We start from the raw sequence: 27,362 nt of genomic DNA on the forward strand, positions 1-27,362 counted from the left end.
GAAAAGGCTTGTTGCAGTTTCTTCAGGGCTGGGTTAAAGTGGCCTCCCCTTGATCTAGACCAGACCGGCTGAAAACCTGGCCTGTTGCTTCCTTTCTGGAAGTATCTGTGGGGCATGCAGGTGTGTGTGTGTAGGACACCAGAGGTACCCAGGCTGCTTGGATATTACTTTACATAATCCTGTGAAGAAGAAAAGACTCTTGTTAAATGCACAGGTGCCTGTGGTGAAACCTGCAGCTTCCTGCATCTCAGGAGGCATGAGCAGACGGGGCACAGGTGGCAAGAAAAGGCAAAGGCAGGAGCTGCTTTTGTAGTGCAGCAAGTACAGCTGCCACTTGCAATGCCAACATCCCATATGGGCACTGGTTCTTTGTCCCGGCTGCTCCACTTTCCATCTTGCTCCCTGCTGATGACCTAGGAAAAGTGGCAGAAGGGGCCCAGCGTGATAGCCTAGTGGCTACTTCTTTATCTTACAAGTGCCGAGATCCCATATGGGTGCCAGTTTGTGTCCCGGCTGCTCCACTTTCCATCAAGTTCCCTGTTTGTGGCCTGGGAGAGCAGTAGAGGATAGCCCAAAGCCTCGGGACCCTACACCCACATGGGAGACCTAGAGGAGGTTCCTGGCTTTGGATCAGCTTAGCTCTTGCTGTTGCAGTCACTTGGGGAGTGAATCAGCAGATGGGAAATCTTTTTCATTGTATATTTGCCTTTAAAATAAAATAAAGTAAAATAAAATAAAATAAAATCTTTAAAGAAAAACGTGGTTGAAGGCCACCCAAGTGCTTGGGTCCCTGCCATCCATTTGGGACCTGGATGAAGCTCCTGGCTCCTGGCCCAGCTCTGGATGTTTTACTCATCTAGCAGGTGATGAATCAGCAGATGGAAAAATCTCTTTGTCTCTTTCTAACTTTGACTTTCAAATAGATAAAGGAATCAAAAAACAGGCCAAGGGCCAAAGTCCAGCAAGAGTGCAGGCCGGCTGCTCGTGTGGTCACCATGGGCACTGCACTTGTTGGTTCAGAGGTTCTCAGGCATGTTTAGCGCAGGGAGAAGAAAGTGCTGGAGGCACTGGATGGTTTATAATCTAGCAAATGACTAAAAGCCATAGAGATAGGGTCTCTAGCCAAAGAAATCCATTAAGATCATTTATAATATCAACAGCTATCTGTAGTTCTTGCATGTTGCATTGTACTCACTTTTCCATGTTGGATTTTCTCTTTGCAGAAAATACTTACTGCAGTTTGGAAGCCATTGCCCAACAGAAAGTTCACGAATTTCACCACCTCCATCGCTGTGTCCATCGAATAAGTGATAAAGACTTTCCCTAAGAGAGATGGTCCACATAGATTAGAAACCAGTCAGAGCATTCTAGCCTAACTACTTCTGAGCTCTGCTTAAGGTCTTCAGCTCTTCTAGAGTGATACAGGAATCTCTGGAGTGAGGGTGGCCTTGGGGTTTTGTGCTTGCTGCCTTGGTAGCCTGATTCATCTGGAGGAGAACTCTGCAGACTGTTCAGGGTCAATGGAAACCAGTGGGACAAAAAAGGGATCTGGCAAGCCCGGGCAGGTCAAGGTTGATCAGGCCTTCAGAGAGACCATAAGGGGCATCAGTCAAAAAAAAAAAAAAAAAAAAACCCAAACAACAACAACAACAAAAAAACAGCTGTGGCTCAGAACTGGTCTCTGAGCACAAGCTGCCTCTGGTTTCTTAGAGACACTTGGCGTGCTGCCCAAGGAGTGCTCTCACAGCAAAGCCAGGAAGCTGACACTTGCTAGGGGCCACCCAGGCTGTGTCCTTTTGATCTCCCAGTGTTGTCCTCTGGCTACCTTGAACTCTCTCTCCAGTCGAGAACAGCCCTCCCCACCCCCTCACTTGGGGAGAAAGGCCAGGAGGCTTGGGGTGACTGAGGTTCAGCTCAGCTCAGTCAGTGCTTGAAGGAGAGCTGTGCCCCCATCCACCCCTGGGGCTGTCCACAATCACATTGCTCCGTCACCTGGTCCCAGGCCAGGTCAGAGCAGTGGGCAGCACCGTTGGGATAGGCTTGACCGGCAGGACTGCCAGATTTCCCTAGAGAAGTTCATGTAACCTGGGGGGAAGAATTCTCTGGGTGTGTGGGCCAGTGGGTTATCTCTCAGGACTCCCCTGGGGCATAGAGGGGAGAAAAGGGGGCTGGAGAAAAACAAATGTGAGCCCATGTATATTCATCTGAACATCAGTGAATTGGCTCAAACACAGGGGTGCACCCAATAATCACATTAGCTCATTGAAGCAGGAAGGAGTGTGATTGTGCAGGACTCTTTCTTATTCTATCCAATGTTCGCCCAGTTTCCACCCACATGATTTTAGACATCTGATCTGTGGACAGACAGCAGGGCTGTATCCTTTCCGGGGCAGCACCTGCTTTCCAGAAGTGCTCAAAATGAAAACATGTAAGATTTTAAGATGCTTGGACAGCACACTTTTAAAAAAATGAAAACAGCAATAATTCATTGCCATAGAAACTAGTTCTTTTAGCAATTTATGGGACTACAGATTACAGATTCCCCAAAAGGAGTTGACAGTGGCAAAGGGCTTCATCTCAAGTTTGGTTTGGTGTGATGAGCCTTCCAGATTTGGGGAGAGCTCATTTGAAGCACTTGAGCTGCCACAGTATGTTAAGCTGCTGCCCGTGATGCTGGCATTGGCCATAGGTTTGAGTCCTAACTTCCTTTACTTCTGATCTGGCTCCCTGCTAATGTGCCTGGGAAAGCAACAGATGACGGCCCAAGTGTCCATGCCACTGGAGACCTAGAGGGGATCCTAGATGCCTGACTTCTGCCTGACCTAGCTCCAGCTGTTGTGGTCACTGACCCAGGGTAGTGATCTCTCCCCCACTATCTCTGTACCTGTGCCTTTCAAACACATACATGTTAAACGAAGCAAAACAAAACACCCAGCTGAGCTACTTTCGCAAGCACAACTGATAATAGTTCCTCAAGTAGTGGCTGTTTCCTTAAGATTTCTGGAACCGACAATCCTGACTGACGTTAATAGGAGAACATTTTGGTGATATTTCAACATTTCTGGTTCTGGCAGTAAAGCATGGAAAAGAAAAATCATCACCTGACACAGCTGAATGTTTCTTTAAATAAAAGGCTTCATTTGCTTGTGGTTGTGAAGCAATATGGAGACTGTGAGGACTTTTTTTTTTCCAAACAAGATTGCTCATTCCTACAGGAAATGACCTCGTTCTTGATGGCCGCCGCTAATTTACGATGAGACACCAGGGCCCTGTCCTATACCACACTGACAGCCCATCAATTTCCCCAGGGACAAGTCCCCTGGAAAGCGCCACTTAGCAGAGAGGGAGAGCGTTGGCGTTATTTGCTGTCAGAATATGCGCTTTAAGAAAATCTAGGGCTAAGCAGTTTGTGAGCTGTTCTGGAAGTGTCGGAATCGCTGAACACATTCCTACAAAAATGCGGGCTACTGTTCAAGCAAGAAGGGAAAAAAAAAATCGTTTCCTTTCTAAGGTCAAGGGTGAACACTCATACTCCAGACTGACAAGAAGGAGAAAACAGCCTCGCCAAACAACTTACGCAACTCTTCCGGCAAATTGCTTGTCCTCAGAGTGCCTCTGGCTGGAGAGTTGCTGGGGGGTCGAGGCAGCGCAGCTGGGGCGGGAGCCTGGGGAGCCTCCTGGGGAAGCCCAGCTCGGTGGGGCGGCGGGCTGTGTGGCTGCTGCTCCCTGCGAAGACACACACATTGGCAGGAAATGCACATCTTTCACAGAAGCAAACCCCGAGGGACAGAACGGTTCTAAGAACCATGGGAAGCTATCGGGAAGTATCTCTCTCTCTCTCTCTCTCTCTTCCCTCTCTCTTTCCTCAACCGAGACAGAAGGAAAGAGGGGGCGCTCCAGGGAGCTGCCATCAATCAGATTCAGCTGGCTGCCACATGTGAAGTCCTGAGCTGGGATGGAGGAGGGGGTAGGTGGGTTTGGGGTGTGGATGCAGATCTGATTTCTCCATTCAAGGGTTGTAATTAGGCAAATAAGTCTCATGCCCAGGGCAGACAAGATCACAAACACAACAGTAGTATGATGTTGGGCAGGGCTGGGAGGACACAATAGTTGGGTCATTCAGATAAAAAAAGGACATTAACTTTCATCTCATGATGGATAACATTTCATTATGTATCAGAGGGGATGGAGAGCATGCTCCTGCCCCTTTTGTGTGGCTTCCTGAGGTTATGGACATGCAGGGCAGGGCATGGGCACCCACTTTTTCCAGGGCAGATCTGTTGGGCACAGAACATGTCCAGACATTGCCAAGGCTGCCAGAGTGTTGGCTTTCTCAATCATCCACCTTCCTCCTGCACCAGAGAGGGGGTGACCTTCCTGGCTGGTAGAGTTGCTGGGAGGAGAAGAGTCCTGGTCTATTGTGTTGCTCCAGGATCATTCCTGGGAGTCCAACTAACTGGCTTCTCTGTAGGCATTCACTGGCCCGTATTAACACCTGCTGAACACAGCAGAAGTTGTTTGATCCTGTTTTCTCTTGCAGTGAGACCGTATCTGTAATGCTTTATTCCCTTAAAAAAAATCTGAACTAGGGGGTTCGCACAGTGGCTCAACAGGCCGATCCTCTGCTTGTAGCTCCAGCATCCTATATGGGCACGGGTTCTATTCCCAGCTGCTCCACTTCCCATCCAGCTCCCTTCTTGTGGCTTGGGAAAGCAGCGGAGGATGGCTCAAGTCCTTGGGACCCTGAACCCATGTGGAAGACAATAAAGAAACTCATGGCTCTTGGCTTCTGATTGACTTAATTCTAGCTGTTGCAGTCATTTGGGGAGTGAACCAGTGGATGGAAGAGCTCTCTGCCTCTCCTTCTTTCTACAAATCTGCCTTTCAAATAAAAAGAAATCTTTAAAAATTTTGAAACGTATGTGACTATACTTTAAAATTTTAAAAACCTAAGTAGTGCAGGATTGCAACTGACATAGTGGTGGAGACACCCACAACCCATGTCAAACTGCTTGATTGGATCTTGGGCTCCTGAACACTGTGTGAAGCAGCAGTGATGGGTTAGGTAACCGGCTTCCTGCCATTTACATGTGAGACATGCATGCAGTTCCCAGTTCCTGGCTTCAGCCTGGCCTAATCTGGCAGTTTTGAGTATCCATAGCGTGAATCCACAAATGGGAGCGCATGCTCTCTTTGTCTGTTTCTGCCGCTCCAAAAGTGATGAATAATCCAGGTAGTGAGAACACGGATGTTTGCTATTTGCTTGAAACTGTTTCATGGTATAAGTTTCAAAAGTTTTTATTATAAAATCCATACGCCCCATTTTTGTAGATTATTGCTTTTGCGTTCACATTTCTTACCCACAAGGATAATAAAAAATTGTGAAAGTCTTATGTAATGGGAAATAAAATAAAATTACACAGAACCTCAACTATACTACATTTCCAAAATATGAATGTTTATGGCGATTATTTTTATTATTACGGAGAAAATAACTCCTATAAAATATGTTTTCGTCTAATGTAGATTCATACCTGATTCTTTTGCACTAAATTCTTTCAGGCCCAGAGTTGCTTGGTGGTTGTCAAGATGATGTCTCATTTGATAGAGAAATGCTAATGCCTTGATCATATTCAAAAACTATCATATAAAAACAATATCCTACAGATTAATGACAGGGTAAACATCCTGTACCAAGATTTTCTTTGAAATGATCAGAACGCGGAGAACTCGCTTCTGTACCTGAACCCATTTTCCATTATCCTAAAATGATGAAGAAAATCAAGAGACCACCGCAGGCTGAATTCGTTGTTACAAAACCAATTACTCTGTACTGTCTTTGCAATTCTTCCGTAAATCTAAAACTATTTCAAAAAAGTACTATTACCTTCCCTGTCGACACTACACTTACTTCCTAAAGGTGCTTACATGTTGTTTGTTTTCTGAGGTCTTGGGGACTTTTTTCTGTAAGCATGTTTATGCTGCTGTAAAGTCAGGCTTTGAGTAATTCCACATTTTAGACTCCATGTATTTTTGTTTTGGGAAAGTGAGATCTGTCCTTTGCACACTATCCAGTAATGGTGAAATCAGGCACATGCCTTATCCGCCATTGCTAGTAATGGGGACTTTATTTTTTCAATGAACATTTTTGAGCTAATGACCAATTTCTGTCCCTCAGAAAAAAATGTCACTTTACTGAGACCTCCACATCTCATTCTATTCTATAAAACAGTGTCCTTGACTTTGAGTGCTGTATAAAAGTTGTGCCTGAGCAAGTACAAATGTTTTCATCTCCTTTCCAACATCGTCATCCACGAGGAAGCTCTATTTGCATGACTTCTCCCAGTATGCTTTAAATCCATCAACCAAAAGAAAAGACTCAAAAGAGCAAACAAAGAGAAAAATGACTAAGAGGTGCTATGGTTTGAGTGTGCCCCCCAGGAGTTCCTGTGTTGGGAGCCTGGTGCTCAGGGTGGTGGGTGTTCTGAGGTGGTGTGGAATTTTAAGAGACATGACCTCCTGGGAAGGAATTTTGTCACTGAAGACACTGCCCAGGGGAGGAAGGACTGGAGAGGGTGGAAGTGAAACAGCCAACCTGGCCCCTCCTGGTCTCCCATTCTTGCCTCCTGTCTTGCCAGGAGCTCTCTCCCTCTTGCATAAGCCTGCATCATGCGGGAGGCATCTACCAAGATGTGACACAGTCAAGGGAAGCTCAACACAGGCTGAATGAATGTAGTTACTGGATCTGAACCCTCTAGTCCTCCAAACTGTGAGCCATATACGGGCATGCATAGATTTCAAAAATTGTTTGCACTATAATAATTTTTTCGTGCCATTTTCTATAAAATTTTTCTTTAGAAAGATGTCCAATCAAATCAGCTACTTTTCGTTTTATTTATTTATTTATAGTCTTATTTTTAAGAATGCATAGGAGTGGGAAAGAGGCAAAGAGAGCTCCCATCTGCTGGGTCATTCCTGAAATGTCCACACCAGCCAGCTAGGAGAGCAGGGACCCAGGAAAGGCAGTCCAGGTCTCCCAAGTGGTGGCAGGAACTGAATTATTTGAGCCATCTCTGCTGCCTCTCAGGGCCTATTGAGGTAGGAACATGAAAGAAAGTAGGAGCCACAGACAGCTATTGAACCTAGGGATTCTAATGTAGGATACCTGGATCTTAACTCTCTAAACTAAATGCCCACTCCCCGCAAACTTTATGTAGTCATCTTGTAAACATCTTGTCTTTACAATGTATGTAGCTTCAGATATTGTGTAATAGCAATGACAAATGGCATTCATACAATGTTAGGCAAATAAAGTCATGAAGAATCAGAATTGTTTTTCTACACGAACAGCGTAGGAGAGACTTAACAATGGCTTTCAATGTGTAGGAATGCTTTCATTACTAAAGAACATCATAGGCTATTTTAAATTTCCACCGAGAATTAATTGAATTCCAAATTTTGAAGTCAGAAGTAAGTTGAAGCAACAGAAGGTAGAACTACACAGAACTTGCAAAGAATCGTTGTCATTGATGGCCAAAAGAAAAATCTAATTCATGGGCTCAAAGTTCAGGTCTGAAGGCAAAAGAAAGTATAACTAAGGGATTTTCCTTCAAAAGAATTTTAACTGGTCATTAATGGCTTTTTTATGCCAACCAGTGCCTGTGTCCATTTGATCTGAAAAACCCTCGATTGGATGTTCTGTAGCAGACCTGCAGAGAACTTCAGGCCATCTTGGTTGCATACACAACTTGTTTTTCACATTACAGATATCTAAAGTAAAGGGCGGCCCTGTAGTACGTACTGATAGCATGGAGGCCCAGGGAGGGAGCAGTTCCTTTGTGCAGGTCTCTCTTCTTGGTCCCAGGGGCTGGGATAATTCGGAACAACCCTGTGCACAGGGTATGGGCCTCTCCCACTGGCTCCAAGCCGGGGCTGTCCAGGTAGAGCTGGCTGGATTGCTTGCTGGTAGACTGCTGGAGGCCAGTCATGGCCATCTGTAGGGAGACAACAAAGAGAGCAGAAGACAGATTGCCTCTGGCTTCCACACACAGAAGGAGAGGCAAGCTTGGGGCACGTTTTTGTCTTTGTTATCAGCTCAGGGGCCCAGATTTCTTGTACCACCTCTGTGATACTTGCCAGATTTTTGTACTAATCCTTGAGAGTTTTCATGAAATCCACTTACTATATATTTTTTTCTTCCTAAATAAAAACATATGTGAAATCACGAGTTTGGTATTCTAATTGGAACACTCACTCAAAGAACTTTTAAAAATATCTACCCATGCTCTTATTTTAATAAGAGGCTTAGAAAGAGTCCAACAACGAAGAACCATGCTCACACCACCACTCCTACTGTAATTCTCCAAGTGGCTAGAACCTGAGGCTGAGAAATTATCCTCATGATACATGGAGAATGACCACTTGCTCCTTTCCTCCCTCAAGGGGATGTGTTCACACATTCTCTCTCTCTCTCACAAGCACACACACACCATTTCTTCTTAAAAGGAAATAAATAGATGGAAACTTGGCTCGTCCCTGTGGGAAGGAGCCAAGAGCTGGCAATGCCTTCGATCTCCCCTGGTCCTCTTTTGCTAAAGGTCACATGCACTTGGGATCAGGGAGGTTTGAAGAGGGCAGAGTTGGAGCGAAGCCAGGGCTGGCAGCGATGCCGTGAAAGTGTAACATGAGAACAAATGGGTCCCAGGCAGGCCTCGGGAACAAAGTCAGCTTCCCTGACTAAATGAGAGAAGAGGACTGAACTCATGCCAGAAGACAAATGCTGGGAACCCAGCAATGGGCCAGAGACACTGCTCCAGCACTGAGAGCACTGCCCAACCCCAAGGGGACCAGAATGTGAAATAGCAAGGGTCTGAACAGAGCCAAACAGGCAGTCCCGCAAAGCCACTGCCACCCCTGCCCGGGAAAAGCAGGAGGACCCCTGGCTAGGTAGAATCAAAAGACACCTGATCATTTCAAAACAAATTCACTGTTCCCAGCCTTTTTGTTGATTGGACGAGATTGGACTTTGTCAGGGTGGTATGGCCATAGACTGTTGATTGGAAAAATGATAGTCAAGTTGGCCTGTCACGTAAAAGCAATTAAAAGTCAGGAGCAAGTTGGCGTGCGAAGATGTACAGCAAAAAAAGTTGGCAAGGAAGCAAGCAAGGAATCATCCACTAAGGTCGGTGGGGGGAGGGTGAGAATGAAGCCAAGAATTTTAATCTTGATTGAGGAAGCAGTTAGCAGCTATCAGTTTTCAAGGACGGGGGGGGGGGGGGGGGGGAGGTGGTTGTCCAAGGGTATACTGGCCTCTAGTTTAGAACTGATGACTAATAATCAGTATGTTCGGTGTGGCTGTCTCCAGGTACGCCATTGTCCGGGTTCAGGAAATTTGGTTGAGTGACCCTGGCCGTGTGCCTAAGCCAGTTCATCTATTGTCCAATTTGACCATGACACCAGCTGCCATGCTTCCTCTAGTGAGTCTGCATGCCACTCCAACACAGGCTGTGTCCTAGTTGTGACCCAGGAGCCTTGTACTGTTATTGCTTCAATTGGGCATGACAGCAGTCAGGGGTCTAAGGAAGGCAAGAGGGGGAGAAAAGCTTCTGCTGGGCTTGGCCCAGGATCTAACTAACAAAGGAGGCCAAGACTTAGGAAACAGGCCCACAGGGACCCCTCTGGTCTGGGACAAGCTGGGGGCTGGCTGGATAATCCAAAAGGTCCAGAGCACTGACTGGCATTTCAGGGCATCAGGTAAGTTCTGCTGTTCTAGGTAGGAAGGACAAAGACACTGCAGTCATCAGAGGAGCCAAGCACAAGCGGACCACGGACAAATCCGGTTGTATATCTGAGGATTGCTTCAACAGTTTATGGGAAAGAGCAATGAAGAGATACGTTTATTTTGTTGCAAACAAGTTTGAAATCCATGCATCCATTTTTCATAATGTTTCCCTTAAACTTCAGAGAGCACACAGGACCTGCCTCGCATGATCACACCTGTCTTGATCCTGTCTCCTATGCTTTCCCTGGCTTACCAATCTCAGCTTCATCTTGAGCCCAGCTTGCTTCCATCTCTGGACCCCTGAATTCACCGTACTTTCTTCTTAGAATGCTTCCATCCTAGATGGTTGTAAACTCAGCCCAAACATGACCTGTTTAAAGACACTCACCCATCCACCTGCTTCATCCAACTAACTACTCCAATTCCCTATCTTCTTCATCACTCATGTGTTTGTGTAAGTAAGCATGATTCTTCTCTGCCAACTTCTTGCTGGCCTTCCCCACTAGACTCTGTGGAAGCAGGGACTATGTCCATTCCCCATCAGGTCTCCAAGCATGGGGCCCACAAATTGGGTGTACCATAGATGAAGGAATAAAGACTAGAGATGGTCATAAAGTCAGCTGTACACCCAGGAGAAAGGAAGCCACTTAGAACTGCAGGAAGTGGTGGCCAGGACCTGGATCTCCTGAGATGTCTACACATCATTCATGTCCATGGTAGGATGCAGGAAGGTGTGCTACTAGTGTCTCCCTACAGAAATCAGAGGAAAAAAAAAAACATGGTAAAAGAGGAAAAACATTGTCAGGGAATGTGAAAGCTTTTGCAGCAGGTTAAGAGTGGCCTGAAAGTAATTCAAATGAAGTTTTCAGTGTTTGGATCCATTTTACTTTCCATATGCATTAATGAGTAGCTAATAATATTTTATTTGCTTTAAAAAGGACTACCAGGCTCTAATCATAGGGTTTGTTTCTTTTCCAAAAAGCGGATGTTAGGGCTGTTAATCAAAAGCCTTTGAATCAAGGTCATATGATTTCTAACAGATTATTTTCTGCACAGCATGTTTTTGTCTCATAGCAACAAATCATATCACTAAAATCATGAAAGCATGTGGGATAAGTGTTTGATTATCTGGAACTTTCATTTCTGCAATGGCCACCTGTGATCAAAAGCTAGACAGCTTATGTGAGCAGATGACAATGATCCACCTCATTGATTTTTAAAATTAGGGTACTGACCATACAGTGCTCTATGCTGCCCATTTATTTTTTGAAACCAAAAATATTGAGTATCAGAGGATCAATCAAAATCACGCTAAGTGGAATTTGACTGGTTTTGTCTGGAATTTGGCTGATGATGGAAAACTTGCTAAATCAACTCTGTTTATCAGGTAAATGAGTATCTTTTCAATGCTCAGGTTACTCTGACCCATTGTTACGACCAAGACTTGCCAGTTCAGCTGGATACTTTATTTACAAAAATGGTTAACATTCATTAATCACTCAACACCTGTCAAGACTTGTTCTATTCAGGTTTCTTATTCAGTATTCTTGAGTTCAATGTTTTCTTTTCCTAAAGAAGGTGTTTGATTCAGGACAGAACCCTAGTACCTTGCCTCAGCCTCTGCAGCCTTCACTTCTGTCTCTGCTGGCCCACCTGCCTTGCCTTTGTTATCTTAAGGAATGAAGCTCGTAGTGCCCTTGACTGTTCCAGCTCAGATGGCACACATTCTCTGGCCACTCCATTAACATCCAAAACTGAGTATTCACTTGCAAGGCTTATCATTTTGTTATCATTTTGTTATTTTTACTTCATTTCTGTCTGCTTAGTAGACTGTGAAATCCACAAAGACAAGAACCATAGGTGTTGTATTCACCACCATATACTAGTACCTAGCAGAAAGCTTGGCAGTTAGAAGGATTTTCAAGAGATTTGTGGAAAATGCACATCACCAAAAAAAAAAAAAAAAAAAAAACCAAAAAACCCAAAAACAAAAGCAAAAAAACACTGATACATGCATTTCAAAATGTTTGCATTAAAATTAACTTGCCTTGTACTTCCACTGTCTATGATCTTTTTGGAAACGTCATTGTATTTGTTGCATACAAGGATAAATCAATGGACAAGATCTGTTTCCAAATTCTATGGCCTCCCCTCTTTCTCTCTCTGACAATTAGAGATGACCTTTCCAAGGCTGGAAATTGCAAAGCCTAATTCATGAGGAGTACTTCTCTCAGGAAGTGAAGAACAGATTTCTTTTGTTCATTCAATAAATATTTCTGTGTCAAGTATACAGCAAGGAACCCCACTGAACAAAAATGAATGGAATACAATTCCCTTGAGTAACTCAGAATCAATACACAGAGAAAGAAAGTTTTTGAGTCTGTTTTTAAACACAAACCCACGTGAGGCAGCCTGTGAGGAAAGGCATGAGTTGGAGCCACCTACTCAAGAATCATTGCTCAAAAAATAGCTTCCTTGGGGACTCTTCCCCTAGTACCTAAGATTCCATCATGAGTTTACTGGGATGGAGGTGGAAGGGGAAGGGGTGATGTAATAGACAAATGATTTGTCAGTTCTGAGGCAGTGTTAACTGCAAAGCAAAAAATGAAAACCTTGCAGAATCCTTCAGTGGGTGCCCAGGGCTGGGTGTTATTTATCAATTCTGTGACCCTCTTGGCTTGAGCACACACAGTTTTCATGTTCCTGGGCTTTTGCCACTTGGAATCTGTAAACCAAATCCTAAAGGAGTTTTCCATCTATCAGAGAAAGCATTCGACATTTTTCTTCCTTATTAAGAATGGTATTAAGAGGCTCTATGAGAGAGAAAATAAAACCTGATTTCCAAGTTGTCAAAAAAACATCGTGCTTTAGAATGTCATCAGTTTAGCCAGGAAACAAAATGGCCAAACAGTTACGGGAACTCATACAGCTGTAAGCAGCTGCGGTTGCTGAAAGGCAACTCCTTTTGCTATCATTTCTTCCATCTGGCTTATTTCATCGTGCAAGCATTCTAGCATACAAAGCTTTTTTTTTTTTTTTTTTTTGGTCCACAGGAGCAAATGTAGGCACATGTACCCACAGCTTCATTTTATTCCATCTCCTGGATGCAGAAAAGTGAGAATCCTACAGTAAGAGGAGAGGTCTCTAGGCTTTCTGTTCCCTTTCCCCATAGGCTTGTCACGGAGGTTTCATTTGGTTGCACAGCCCTGATCTCCCCTGGGGTGAATCTCGGTGGAAAGGCTCTGGAGGCAGTAAGAGGTTGACTTCTTTCGGGGTAGGGGGGTGGGGTAGGTGAGGGACAAACACAAGCCATGTTTCTTGGCATTTTCACCTTCTTTGAAAACTTTTTTTCTCCTTTTATATTAAAGAGGTGGCCAAGAATCATTTTTGCTTTAACTTGCAAAAAGCTAAGCTATGCCATTTGCATGGTGATCATTATTTATTTATACACTCATTAATGTAAGGAAGCCAGGCTCGTCTAAAGTCAAGCAGGACCACGTAGCCATGGTTTCCAAAGGCTTGAGCATCCCTTAGGTGAACAGCTCTTTTGAAGTGGTTTTGTTGGCAATTAAGCGCGGTTATAGCCTTGACATGAAACTAAGCATTTGTACACCTGCCCTGAATGCTGAAAAATCTGTGCCTGGGAGAGGGATCTCCAAGGAGAAGCATGCCTGGCAGGGCTGGGCTGCAGGATCCACTTGAATACGAACAGTCATAACTAAGAACTGTGAGTATTATGAGCTTATTACCAGCCAGCCGCTTTCCTAGGGCTTCTAATACATGATCTCATTGGGTCCTCACACCCACCTTCATGGTAGCCACTGCTGTGGGAGGAGGGCAGTCGCTGCGCCCTGCAGACAGACTCAGGGCACTGGGCAGTCCTGCTCATCCTCTCCCTGTGGCCGGATACCCTCAACAAACACCTGCAGGCTGAAGGACAGCAAGCTCACCTTCCACACTCTCTCCCTTCCCTGTGCGTTTCTTTCTAAATTTTCAGCTTTTCATTATTTTCTAATTGTAGAAGCAATGCCCATTTGCTGTGAAATGAAACTAACGGGAGCATATGAAGTTAGAAGGAAAAATCCCCATCTCTTTTTGATTCCCTGCTCCTTTCCTCATGGGGTGATCCTTCCAGACTTTTTTTTTTTTAAGATTTGTAAGACTTATTCATTTTTATTGAAAAGGCAGATTTACAGAGAGAAAGATCTTCCATTCATAGGTTTACTCCCCAAGTAGCCCCAGTAGCCAGAGCAGAGCTGATCCAAAGCTTGGAGCCAGGAGCTTCTCCCAGGTCTCCCACATGGTGCAGGGTCCCAAGGCTTTCCCAAGGTTTCCCAGGCAGCAGACAGGGAGCTGAAAGGGAAGTAGAGCAGCTAGGACATGAACCAGTACCCATATGGGATACTAGCATTTGTAGATGGAGGATTAACCAATTGAGTCATCATGCCAGCCCTTTCAGACTTTTAAATGTATATATATATACATTTAAAACACATACAGCTTTTTGGGGCTGGCTCCATGGTATTGTAGGCTAAGCTTCAACCTGTGGTGCCAGCATCCCATAAGGGCACTAGTTCATGTTATGGCTTGCCTGCTTTTGATTCAGCTCTCAGCTTATGGCCTGGGAAACCAACAGAAGATAGTTCAAGTCCTTGGCTGCACCCTTGTGGGAGAGCTGGAGGAAAATCCTGGTTCCTATTGTTATGGCTGTTTGAGGGAGTGAACCAGTGAATGGAAGCCCTCTCTGTCTCTTCTTTCTGTAACTCTGCCTTTCCAAGAAAAAGAAGCAAATCTCAAAACAAAACAAAACAAAACACAGGCCCAGTATGATAGCCTAGTGGCTAAATCCTTGCCTTGCATGTGCCAGGATCCCATATGCGTACTGGTTTGTATCCTCGTTATCCCACTTCCCATCCAGCTCCCTGCTTACAGCCTGGAAAAGCAGTCGAGGATGGTCCAAAGCCTTGGGACCCTGCACCCATGTGGAAGACCCGGAGGAAGCTCCTACTCCTGGCTTTGAATTGGCTCAGCTCCAGCCATTGTGGCCACATGGGGAGTGAACCAGAAGATGGAAGATCTTTCACTGTGTCTCTCCTCTATGTAAATCGGGCTTTCCAATAAAAATCAACAAATCTTAAAAAGAAACACATACAATTTTAAAAAATAAATATAGATAGAATCCACACTGCATCTTGCTTTATAACTCAATCTTTTTATGTCAGAATGTGCCTGGTCTTCTAGTCCATGGAACAGGGACCTCATGGTCCATTGTATAAATAAACCTTGGATTGCAGATAATGCTCTGTTTACAGTGGGGCCCCCTCCCTGTAGGCCTATCGTACCTTGGGAATATCAAAGGTAAAAATGCAGTTAGTGGGCCTGGCCTGCTGAGGCCCCTAGGTTGGCGGCACAGCACACTAGAACACCTATTGTCTGAGCTTGTGAGCTGCCTGGTTGGGAACCGCTGCAGCCGCCCAGTTTCATAAGAAAGAATCATACTGTATATTACCAAGCCCAGAAAAGGATCTGAGTCCAAAATCCAAACGTTCTTTGCTGAATGCATTTTGCTCTCATACTGTCCTGAAGTTGGAAGACCATAGGTTGGCCAGCTTGAGGTGGGGCTGCTGACCCTACCTGGAACCTCCACTGACACACATCGTGGTTGTTCACATTCTTGCTTACATACAACAACGTTCCCCACAGCCCCCTTGCTCCTGTGTTCCTGGCTCATTATGTGAAAATGGTGATCAATGGTGAGATTGTCTTCTGGAAGGTTGTACTAATTTATATTCCTGCCAGAAGAGTATGAGAACATTCCCTTCTAAATAACTCTGCTGAGTGTTGTCTCTCAGGTTTTGATTTGGCACTCCTAATTAAGGAAAAAAGATCTTTATGAAATTTTGCATTTGGGGTTTGAGTTTTTGGCCTAGTGATTAAGAAATCCTTGTCCTGGAGCCAGCATGGTGGCACAGCATGCAAATCCTCCACCCTATGGCACCAGCATCCCACATGGGCACTGGTTCATGTCCTGGCTGTTCCAGTTCCCATACAGCTCTCTGCTTATGGCCTGGGAAAGCAGTGGACCCTGCACCCACATGGGAGAGCTGGAAGAGGCTCTTGGTTCCTGGCTTTATCAGCTCAGCTCTGGCTCAGTTGTGGCCATGTGAGGTATGAACCAGTGGATGGAAGATCTCTCTGTTTCTCTCCCCAATTTCTCTTTCTCTCTCTGTAAAATCTGCCTTTCAAATACAAATAAATTTTTAAAAAAATCTTTGTCTCATATTGTAGTGCTGGATTCTATACTTGGCTCTGGTTCCTGACTCCCACTTCCTGCCAATGCACACCCTGGGAGGCAGCAGGGATGGCTCAAGTGGCTGGGTTCTTGCCACTCTGGTGGGAGACCTGGATTGAATTCCAGTTCCTGTCTTCAGCACTAACACAGTCTTGATCAATGCAGGCATCTGGGCAATCAGAGGATGGACTTTTTCCCAGTCTCTCTGTTTCTTTCTCTTTCCCAAATAAGTAAACAATTTTTAAAAATCTGCATATCCTCAGCAGAGTGCTGTGAGCCCAGACTGGAGGGCATATTGGCTGTTTGTAAATCTCCTGTGAATTATCCCTGTCTTCTGTGAAAAACTATTTCCCCCTCTGCCTTCCATCACCACTTTGCCTTCCCAGGATCTAGACAGCCCTCTCCCTCCCCACTTCAATAGAAGGAAATAATACTGAGGGCAAGGGGAAAGTGACACGATGAAGGGAAACAGATTCAGTGCTATTAGAGAGAGGAGTTCCTGGTGGGGAGCATTTGTCTTTTCAAGGTGCCGGCCTGAGGGGCTAAGTTCACCTGCAAAGACTAGATTGCTAACAGTGTCATTTCAGAAAAAAAATGCTTTCCAGTAGGAAGATCTTGCTGGGGCCTTCGTCATAATATTGAGTCAAGGCTTTTCTATGATCAGGAGGCTTCCCCCTGTTAGCAGAGAAAGGTGACTGCTTGGGACCCAGTACCACACAGCCTTTAGCTAAGCATTCATGATTCTACACGTTAATCTGAAAAGTTCCTCAGAAATGCCGACAAAAACACCCGTACATGCACGGTATTTCTTATCAGATCAGCACACTGCAGACTATCGTAATTGTCTGACTATAAAGACCAGCTTAACAACAATCCAGTGGCCATGTCTGATGCCATGCAGTGCAGCATTTTAAAATGATACTGGAAGAAGGATACATCCAACATCTTTGGAAATTAACTTTGCATTCAACATAATTTGTAAGTGGGAGGGGCTCCCAGAAGTATATGTGTGAAGTCCTTAGGAATTGTATTTTGGGTGTGACAGATACATGGATTCATTTCCTTTTCATTTCTGAACTGTTGGACATCTTTCAGTTGGAGAAGGAACCAAAGATTACTATAGGATCAGAAAGGTTCACTTTCAGTGAGGTACAATGTTTAAAAAGTAGCTTGTGGAATTGTTTCCACAATTGACTCTTTTTTGGACCTGGAAATCTCTGAGAAATAAACCCAGCACCAGCCCTGCCAAGCTTGGGTTCTCAGGGATTCCCACTTGAGGGAACCGGCCTGTGATGGGTGCTCAGGGCAGGTAGTGGTGGCCACACCCTCCAATCACCCCACAAGTCAGTCTCAGGTGGAACCCCAGCGTCTCTTTTTCCCTTACCAGCCCTATGTCCAATTCTCCCCAAGTCCTGCTGCTCCCCAGATTCTGGCCTCACTCTTGACCTCATGCATTCTTACCCATGCCTTCCAATCATCTGTTCTTAAACAACTTATTTCATTTTTTTGAAATCTGAGAGAGAGAAAGAGAAATCTTCTACCCACTAGTTCACTCTCCTAAAAGGTTGCCATGGCTAGGGCTGGGCCAGGCCACAGTCAAGGAACCAGGGGCTTCAACTGGTCTCCCATGTAGGTGGCAGGTGCCCAAGGACTTGGACCATCCTCTGCTGCTTTCCCAGGTGCATTGGCAGGGAGTCAAATTAGAAGTGGAACAGCTGGATCTTAAATTGATTCCCAAATGGGACGTTGGTGCTGTGTAGGGAGCGGTTTAACCTATTACACCACTGTGCTGTCCCCCAACCAAAGTATCATGTAAGCTATATTCTTCCATCCTCCACTTTAAAAACAATGTTTGTTTTTGTTTATTTGAAAGTCAGAGTGAGAAAGAGAGAGAGAATTTCCCTCTACTGGTTCACTTTCCAAATGTTCGTAACAGCTAGGGCTGGTTGAGGCCAAAGTTAGGAGCCAGGAACTCCATCCATGTCTCCCACATTGGTGATGGAGAGCTGAATACTTGAGCCATCCTCTGCTGCTTCCCAGGGTGGGCATCAGTAGGAAGCTGAGTCAGAACTGCAGGATGGATTAATCCCATACACTTTAATTTAGCATGAAGGCACCCAAGCAGTGGCTTAACCCTCTGTGCCACCATGCCTACATCATCTGGCTTCCCTGCTCTGCCCCCTATTTTCAAGCTGAATTCCTATATTGCTGCCTACTCTCTAGGAAGTTTTACACTGAACGCACATGCACCAATACATGCACAATGGTTGATTACACATTTGTGATTATTTCTGTAATTTGTTTTAAAGCCAGGCATCAAGCCTTTGGACAGAGCTGCCTACGTTATTTCAATTGCTTTCTGTCCCATGTTTATTTGCTAAGAGAAATGTCACATCTTACAGTCCTGTGTTTCATCTGAAAACCCTCTTATTATTTTCCAGTGGGCCTCACCAGAGTTTTAACATCGAGCACAATGATGGAGCTTTTATCTCAGTCTAAGAGTTTATTACTCTCACAGATAACTGCGCTGATGCGGAGCACACCATCAGAAGTGTTTTACTGGGTCTGACAGGTGGCAGGTACTGTGCTCAGTCTTGGGGAGTGACAGTGGAAAAGTACACCTTGGCTGACATGCAAAAGCTCATGGTGTGCACGGACAGGCAGACAAGCCCATAACTAGATGCCACACTGGTGTTAGGTGTCTCAGCTGAGCCAGAGCACAAGGGGGAGAGAACCTGAAGGAGACTTCTATCTGGGGAGGTTTCCACAGGGACCCTTGAGAAGTCTTTACACATATATATGATGAATCAAACATGTTAGCTTAGTGGCTTTAGTGCTTGCCTTGTATGCCCTAGGATTCCATACGGGTACCAGTTCATGTCCTGGCTGCTCTACTTCCCATCCAGCCTCCTGCTTATGGCCTGGGAAAGCAGTAGAGGACAGCCCAAGGTCCTGCATGGGAGACCTGGAGGAGGCTCCTGGCTTCAACTCAGCCTGCGGCCATTGTGGCCACTTAGCGAGTGGATCAGCAGATGGAAGATCTTTCTCTGTGTCTCTCCTCTCTGTAAATCTGACTTACCAATAACAACAAATACATCTTTAGAAATGCATCTATACACGATGCTGGTGGTATCTGTAAAATCTGTTCATATAATTAAAATGTGTCAAGGGTAGACTTTACAGCATGCCAATTAGATCTCAAAAAGCTATTAAAAAAAAGATGAGGGCAAGTGTTTGATGGATGTAGCAGTTAAGATTTCCTTGTCCCACATAGAAGTACCTGGTGTAATAACTGGCTCCCCTCTTGATTCCAAATTCCTGGTTTTTTTTTTTTTTAAGATTTATTTATTTTTATTGGAAAGGCAGATGTTCAGAGAGGAAGAGATACAGAGAGGAAGAACTTCCATCTGATGGTTCACTCCCCAAGAGGCCTCAACGGCTGGACCTGAGCCAATCCGAAGCCGGGAGCTTTTCTGGCTTCTTCCAGGTCTCCTACACGGGTGCAGGGTCTCCCACCCAGTAAGGCTTTGGGCCATCCTCGACTGCTTTCCCAGGCCACAAGCAGGGAGCTGGATGGGAAGCAGGGCCACCAGGATTAGAACCGGCGTCCATATGGGATCCTGGCACGTTCAAGGCGAGAACTTTAACCACTACGCTATCGCGCCGAACCTGATTCCCAATTCCTGTTAATGCAGACCCTGGAAAGAAATGATGATGGTTGAAGAAACTGAGATCCTGCCATCTACATGGGAGATCTGAATTGAGTTTCTAACTACCAGTGTTGGCCCATGCCAAATTTTAGCCACTGTGGGCACTGAGGGAGTGAACAAGTTGACAGGAGCTCTCTCTCCATCTCACTCACTCTCTCTCTCACTCACTCTCTCTCTCACTCTCTCTCTGCTTCACAAATAGATCAGTAAATAAACATGCAGAGGCTGGTTATTATAGCATAGCAAGTTATACCCACTTGCATCACCAGCATCTCACACGGCTGCTCTGCTTCCTATGCAGCTTTCGGCTAATGCACCTGCAAAGGCATCAGAAGGCGACTCAAAGCTGACTCACCCACGTGGGAGACTCGGTCGAAATCCTGGCTCCAGGTCTGCCTCAGTTTCAGCTGTTGCAGCCATTTGGGAACCAGAGGATAAAGACGTCTTTCTCTCACCCTCCCCCAAGCCACCCCGCACCCTGGCCACTGGCATTGCTCTGCCTTTCCAATAAATCAATAAATATCTTTTAAAAAATAAGTAAAAAAGTTTGTTAGAAAATGTATAGTCGTGGGTCAAACACACTAGAGGAAGGAACATTCTAGTGACTGAAGAGCAGGGGCAGGTGTATGTGATGAGTCAGGAGGCCTGCCAGTCCTTGGGACAGTGCAAATGTGGTACATAGATAGCCCAGAAGGACTTAAGCAACAGAAATACGGGACCAACCTGGCGCTCACAGCCTGAATCCGGAGACTTAACGTCAGGCTGGATGCATGCTGATTTTTGTTGTTATGATTGACCAAAGGCCCCTTTCTTTGCCAAGTCTAAAATAGGAAAGACACTTGAAGAAAGGGAAGCACTCAGATGCTCCAAAACTCAAACAATTAATGTGCTTTCTAGAAATCACTGAAGTCACCTCCCTGTGTCTGGGCAGATTTCTGCGAAGCCATCCCTAAAGCATCCAAGGGCAGCAGGTTCCCAGGGGTGTGGGGCGAGCTCAGAGCAAGCCTCCTCATGGGTCCTTCTTGCAAGTGCAGACACACGGAAGTCCCCGAGAGCCAAAGCTCTCACCACGTGTACTGGTCTGGTGACATGAGATATGGTTGGATGTGAGGCCCTTGCTTCCCCAGTCACCCCATCCAGAGTGTCTAGAAGATCACTTACATGGCACCTGGTGGTTGGGACCTCTGGGATACCAGTGGGCGTGGTCCCACGGAGTGTGTGCACAAGGGTTGGGAGGCTGCACCTGGGCGCGGGCTGGGTATCTCTGTGGGAACTCATGGGACCTCAGTGATGCAGGGAGATCCTGGGGGTAACACACAGAGGTCAAGGGCAGAGGCCTTTCCAGCTTTCGGATGCCCAGGACATCCTGGGGCTGGGAATCATACCCCGTGTCTATGGTGGGAGGGCCTGGGGCCAGTCGGTTCCTGTGGGGCTGGGCGCCCCGCCACGTCTCTTGGTTGCTGTCTGGGGAGTCTGCTGAGGCAGTGGGTAAACTCCGGTCGGCTTTGTCAGAGTCATGGCTAGCGTCAGAAGAAGCTGCTGAAAGCTGAGATCCTGGTTGTACAATGTGTTTTTCCAGAAACGAAAACTGACTCTCCGGGTGGAGGGCGCCGGCTCCAGTCCCGGCCTCCCACGTGCTGGCTGCAGAGGAGCCTGTGGGGAAATCTTTGTCGGCGTCTTGGTGCCTCCTGAAGAAGCTGTCTTCGCTCTCCTCCAGGATTCGAGCACGCAGACAGGCGACCTCCTGGGACACAGGCCGCTGCGGGCTGACAAGTACCAGAGGCACCTCAGCAGAGTCTCCCTGGGGCCGGTGAGGAGCCGGAGGAGCCCACAAGCCCTGGGGCGCCACGTTCCTTGTGCCTGCAGCAGGGAACTCTGATTCTGCTTCTAGAGCATTTTCTGGGATCGCTTTCAGCAGCTCGCTGGGGTATGGTTCCGATTCGTCAACCTCCACAGGAATGCTCCGACTCATTCTATCTTGTTTCTGGAACAAGAAAGAAAACACGCCACCGCCTCAGAAGACCTATCAATTCTCAAAGACAATCCCCGCCCCCACTTTCTGACCTCAAGGGACCTCGTTCAAGACATGGCTTAAAATTACCAGTTGGTGTGATGCTTGTGCACCTGCCGAGCCCCCGTCATCACGAGTGGAAATCCACTGCCAAGGACCAAGGAAAGACTTTGTTATAGTGTGGGCTGTTCCATGTGTGTATGGAATACATGATGAAGGACGTCCCAGGAACTAATATGAACCTGTTCAGGGACGAACAGCAAGCGAGGTGCTGACCAGTGTGCACACCATTCTGTTGGCTAATGCAGGGAGTGTGTGCATGCTTGCATATGTGTATCTGCTTATGTATGTGCAGCGCACATGTGGAGAACCCAGACCCGAGGACCCCAGCTGCCTACGAGGATGGGAGCAGGTGGGGAGCGGCAACTGGAAGGGAGTGTGTGTGGTTCTCCAACTTTTACAATTTTGTTCCCCGTGACTGTTGCCTCATGAGTAAAAATAAATAGAGGTTAAACACACAAACAAGAAAGCCATCCCAAGTTCCAAACACGTGGAATACAGGTCATAGTGACATTTTTTACCTAGGAGCTTGGGGGTCATTTGAGGGATGTGTCCTTCTGGCCCTATGTCTGGAATGCAGGTAGCACTGACCACCTGGTTTGTGTTGTGGCAGTTGAACTAGCTGGGCTCCCTAGCCAAGCCTTTAGCCCAGAGTTCAGGCAATATGGCCTCTATCCCTAACAAGAGAATTCTTGCTCAGCCTAGCAAGCGCACTAATTTGGTTAAGATAAACGTTCAAGGGCTGAAGGGAGGCAGGATGGGGGAAAGGCTATTCTGGGGAGCATCAGGAAGCTTCCAGAAACCTGCAGTGTCACAAAAGAGCAAACAATTGAGCGAAAGGGAAAAAAAATCTCAGTTTTCATTCTATGTCAGGTCTCATATATACCCAGCTTCAGCTTAGGAGAGAGAGAAGAAAGGATTGTTTGTGGATTTTCACTTGGGGTCTATATAGTATTTCAACTCCAAATGTGGGCTAAAGGTTTACTGTGCATCACACTCATAAACATGGATTCACTTTGTCCCACCCTTGGTCCCCACGTCAGTGGGAAGATGACAGCTGGTGCTCTGCAGTGCCCGGCTGCACAGAGGTGGGGCCTGCAGTGGTCACCAGACGTGTCCTCATTGTCTATGCAAAGAGACATGCCTCTATTCCCTGCCAAATGAACCCTCCATGATGTTGGTGTCAGGCGCACACACAGCACCCCTCCCCACCGCTGCACAACCACCTGGCACTGTTCTCACACAACAGGAAACTCCTTCTGCCCCTAATTCCTGGCTGGTCTCCCACTTCCTTCTGCCTTTCCCTTCCCCTGTCTATCTCCTTTCCCAGGCTGCACTGCAGCCCCCACCCCTGGACCCTCTGCAGACAAGAGACCTCACCACTTCACCTGCTTAGACCTTGCAAAAATGCCCAAGTGCCAACAGCAACCAACATATTTCCACTATACAGCATTTAAGAAGTCACTATTGTTTTCCTTTCTCATGGTTTGTCTAGAGCTATGCAGTTGGATATGCCACCTAGCATGTTCCTCAGCTGGGCAGAAAATACCAGTCTTGTCTCAGGGATGGCTTTAGAGGGTGTAATCTCCTGCATGCATCTGGGAGCCTACAGCTGAGTGGGAAGGCGAAGAGACGCACAAAGGGAGCTGGCTAATGGACTACGTTCTGCCGATCATTTCTCATCAGGGGACACATTTTCATTACCTGCACTTCAGGTACAGCTGTTTTACTTTCTCCCTGGGTTTTCAAACATGAATTCCTTAGAAGTGCTTCCCTACCAAGAAAACATAAAAAGTTACAAATTCTGTTCTTCCAGTTAAGGGGCCTCAGGGTTTAGAGGAGGCTCATGGGAAAGGGACAAATCGGAGAGCATTTGGCTTAGCAGCTCAAGTGCCACTTAGAGTGCCTGCATCCTTACACAGGAGTGCCTGGGTGTGAGCCCCAGGTTCTGTTCTTGATTGCTGCTCATGAACAATCCGGGAGGCAGCAGTGATGGCTCAAGTGGCTGGGCCTCTGCCACCCATGTAGGAGACCTGGATTGAGCTCCTGGCTCCCAGCTTCAGCCTGGCCCAGCACCAGCTGTTGCAGCAGGCATTTGGAGAGTGAATCAGTGGATAGGAACTCTCGGTCTTTCTTCCTTTCAAATATATAAAAATCGTCTTAAAAGGTGATGAGCGCAGTCATGTCTCCTGCACATCTGAGGCACATTGTAGGGTGGCGGTGCTATGGTTTAAGTGGTTCTGAAACCTGCACACACCCATGGCGTATTTCCTTGGAGGTTAGTAAAATAACACAGAGGGGCAATGAGCCATCTCACATAGTGATGGGCTCAAGGCTCTTCAGAAAAGAGACAGGACCTTCAAGCTTCAAACATGCTACATAGCAAATATTTAAACACCAAATAATGATGGAACACTGTTCAGGGTTTAGTCTGGTGTGTGAGTGACCTGCTGAGGCATATGATTAATTCTAATTTCTTTGGATTTTTAAAATCTCTACCGGTGATGCTGACTTCAAAAGGCCATGTAGATACAAAAGGCCATCCAGTGCACATGAGCAAATGATATCCACAGATGCATAAGCACTGCAACAATCAGGCTGCACCCAGGGCCTTGACTTTGGCTGCTCCCCTACTGGACCCCATTCGCCAATAAACCTGCATGGCTCACCTCCATTGGCCTTCAGACTCTCACTCAGTTGTCGCTTCCTTTCATTTCCATCTTCCCTTTCCCTCCCAGAATCATCATCATCTTACAGCCTACCCAAGTTCTATCATAAACACGTGTCAATACCTAACCACCTCTTGTAGGGTTATTCTCGCCTGCCCCTCCCTGCACAATGCAAAGGTCACAGAGAGCAGGGCTGGGGCCTATTCTATGTTCTCCAAACTGTTTCTAGCTCTAGGTCAGGACTCAGTCAAGAAGTACTGAATGAGTGAATGAGTGAGAAATGAAGATGCTCAAGAAGCAACAGATCTGTACAGTGACCACGTCATGGGTGGAGGCACCAAGGAGGGTTCAGAGGGCTGAGTTTTCGGGCCACTTGGGCAACCCCTCCTTCTTCCTTTCACAAACATGCTATGAATCCTCACTAGGGACCAAGCCTCCATAGTGGTCTTGGGCCATACTTATGATGTCCTGCCCATTACACAGCAGCAGGACAGGTCCTGGAGCATCTGTCTACAGGCACACAGAGGGCAGGGCTGGTCCTACCCAGTCATCACAGAGGACAATTGCATGCTGAGGCCATAGAAGAGTAGTGTTTTAGGTCACAAAGAGCAGTTTTATTTGTTGCAATTTTATTGTTAATAATGTAAAAATTCTACACATTAAAAACAAACAAACAAACAAACAAAAATCCCTACTCTTTGTACTGCTAATCATTTCCATTTTTCCATGTCCCTCCCTAGCCTGTCCTCAGGACTTCTCCACATGCTGTCCACTGGTTGGAACCCTGGCATGGTCTGTGCTGCAGTCTCTCACAGAAGGTAGCACCTGGTTCACAGGGCAAAACCCCTGAACGCCAGAGCAGTGGGCTAGGGGCCTGGGAGCCCAGTACTGGCAGAGCCTGGGCAGCCCGGGAAGTAATAGCTGGCACTGGAGCTCAGCAAGCCTGGGAGAAGCTGAGGGCACAGGCCTGGAGGACAACAGCCATTACCACACTGCCACAAGCCAGGAGGGGATAGCTTCAAGGACAAGGAAACCTAGAAGGTCTGGCTCAGAATCCCTTTCTACCACTCCCTTGCTGGATTCCCCAAGCTTCCTCACCACCACCACAACCCTTTTGTCCTGAGACAGCAAAGCCCCACAGGTACTTGTCTGCTTTGCCAGCAGGAGTGTCAACTGTTCAACTTGGCAGCAGCTATCAGAATTTCTAAAGCATCTGTTCTTTGACCTAGTAATTTCATTTCTTGAGAATTTCCTCCATGGTAGTATGTGCATGCCAGAAGCAATGTGGCAAGATTTGGGATAGTACAGACTAGAAACAGTCCTTATATCCTCAGAGGTTCTTGCCTTTTTAAGCTCTAGTACAGCTGACAGTGAGGAAGTTGGGGCATATATTTGGCATAGCTGTGTGGGGAGCCTGCATCCCATATCAGAGTCCTACTTACTTTGCTTCTAATCTAGCTTCCTGCTAATATGCGCCCTGGGAACCAACAGCAGATGGTGGCTCCAGTAGTCGGGTGCTCACTATCCAGATGCAAGACCAATATTGAATTCCAGGTTCCTGGTTTTGGAGATCTGGTTGATGCAAGCATTTGGGGAGTGTGCCAGAGGTGGAAGATCTCAGTGTAGAGAGTATGTCACCCTTTGTATAAGATTGTATATGAGAGTGCTTCAAAAAGTTTATGGCAGATGGAATTTAAAAGTGACTTAAAAAAATTTTGGTGCAAAATTAAGCATACACTTAGGTGGGCTAAGAAGTAGCTGGTGCCAGAGACTTCCAACCAGTCTGAAACAGTGCACAGATGAGCTTGGGTCTTACTCTGATTTGACTCAAAGGGTAGTAATTTTTCTTCTCTGGAATCCCATTACCCTAAGTGTAGGAACTCTTCAAATCTGACCAGCACCTTTCTTCAAATATTTCTGTTATATTCTCTCTCCCTCTCCAAAGTCTCTCACTTGGGACTCCCTTTAGGTCTCCTGGGGCCTGAGGCCTTTCCTTTCCTTTCTGCACAAGCAGCCTGGCTTTGCAAACATCTTACACAGACAACAGCAGCTCTGACATCTCGTGCAGCAGTATCCCACTGCTGTCTCACTCACAGAATTTCCTGTGTGTCCACACCTCTCTCTGCCTTTTTTTTTTTTTCCTGCACACAGGTCTTTCTTGCCTCCTGTCTGTTCCCAGCAACCTGTTCCCCCCTGGAGCACACCAAGCTTGAAATTCATAGTTTCTCAAAATAGAGCCAATCCAATTCTGTGACACTATATTTCTCATCGCATCACTCTTCTCTAACGTGCTTCCTTTCCCATTCTGTGGCCTCTCTTTTTCTTTTTAAAAAAGATTTATTTATTTTTATTGGAAAATCAGATATACAGAAAGGAGGAGAAACTCCCCAAATGGGAGATTCTGATTCATTCCCCAAGGGGCTGCAACAGCTGGAGCTGCGCTGATCCAAAACCAGGAACCAGAAGCCTCTTCCGGGTCTCCCACACAGATGCAGAGACCCAAGGCTTTGGGCCATCCTCCACTGCCTTTTCAGGCAACAAGCAGGGAGCTGGATGGGAAGTAGGGCTGCAAGGACATGAACCGGCGCCTATATGGGATCCTGGGTGTGCAAAGTGAGGACTTTAGCTCTAGTTTCAGACTATTGAGGTCTACATTTTTTTCTCTACATTAGCATAGTAAGACATGTGACCTTGGCAAAATTATTTAACTTCTCTGGGTCTCATTTTTCTTATCTGCAAAATGAGGGAAATAGCAACACTTGCCATATAGGAGTGTCCTGAAAACAAAAGGAAAAGGAAATAAATCACAGAGTGTAAGTGTAGAACTTGGCACACATGC

The 27,362-nt window shown here is 46.3% G+C and overlaps 1 protein-coding gene across 1 annotated transcript in view; it reads right to left on the reverse strand.

Annotated features, from left to right (window-relative positions):
- The window catches only part of TRAF3IP2 (TRAF3 interacting protein 2), a 49,912-nt gene that overhangs the window by 9,470 nt on the left and 13,080 nt on the right, over window positions 1-27,362 (reverse strand). The window contains exons 3-6 of the mRNA XM_040983903.1: window positions 20,945-21,767; window positions 7,802-7,994; window positions 3,578-3,726; window positions 1,235-1,323 (exon numbers count right to left, since the gene is read on the reverse strand). Of these exons, the coding sequence (XP_040839837.1) occupies window positions 1,235-1,323; window positions 3,578-3,726; window positions 7,802-7,994; window positions 20,945-21,755 (1,242 nt within the window). The 5' untranslated portion in view covers window positions 21,756-21,767. The remainder of the gene's footprint in view (window positions 1-1,234; window positions 1,324-3,577; window positions 3,727-7,801; window positions 7,995-20,944; window positions 21,768-27,362) is intronic.

The sequence above is a fragment of the Ochotona curzoniae genome, unplaced genomic scaffold (genome assembly GCF_017591425.1).
Source record: "Ochotona curzoniae isolate NIBS_2020 unplaced genomic scaffold, NIBS_Ocur_1.0 contig_3819, whole genome shotgun sequence".
Classification (NCBI taxonomy): domain Eukaryota; kingdom Metazoa; phylum Chordata; class Mammalia; order Lagomorpha; family Ochotonidae; genus Ochotona; species Ochotona curzoniae.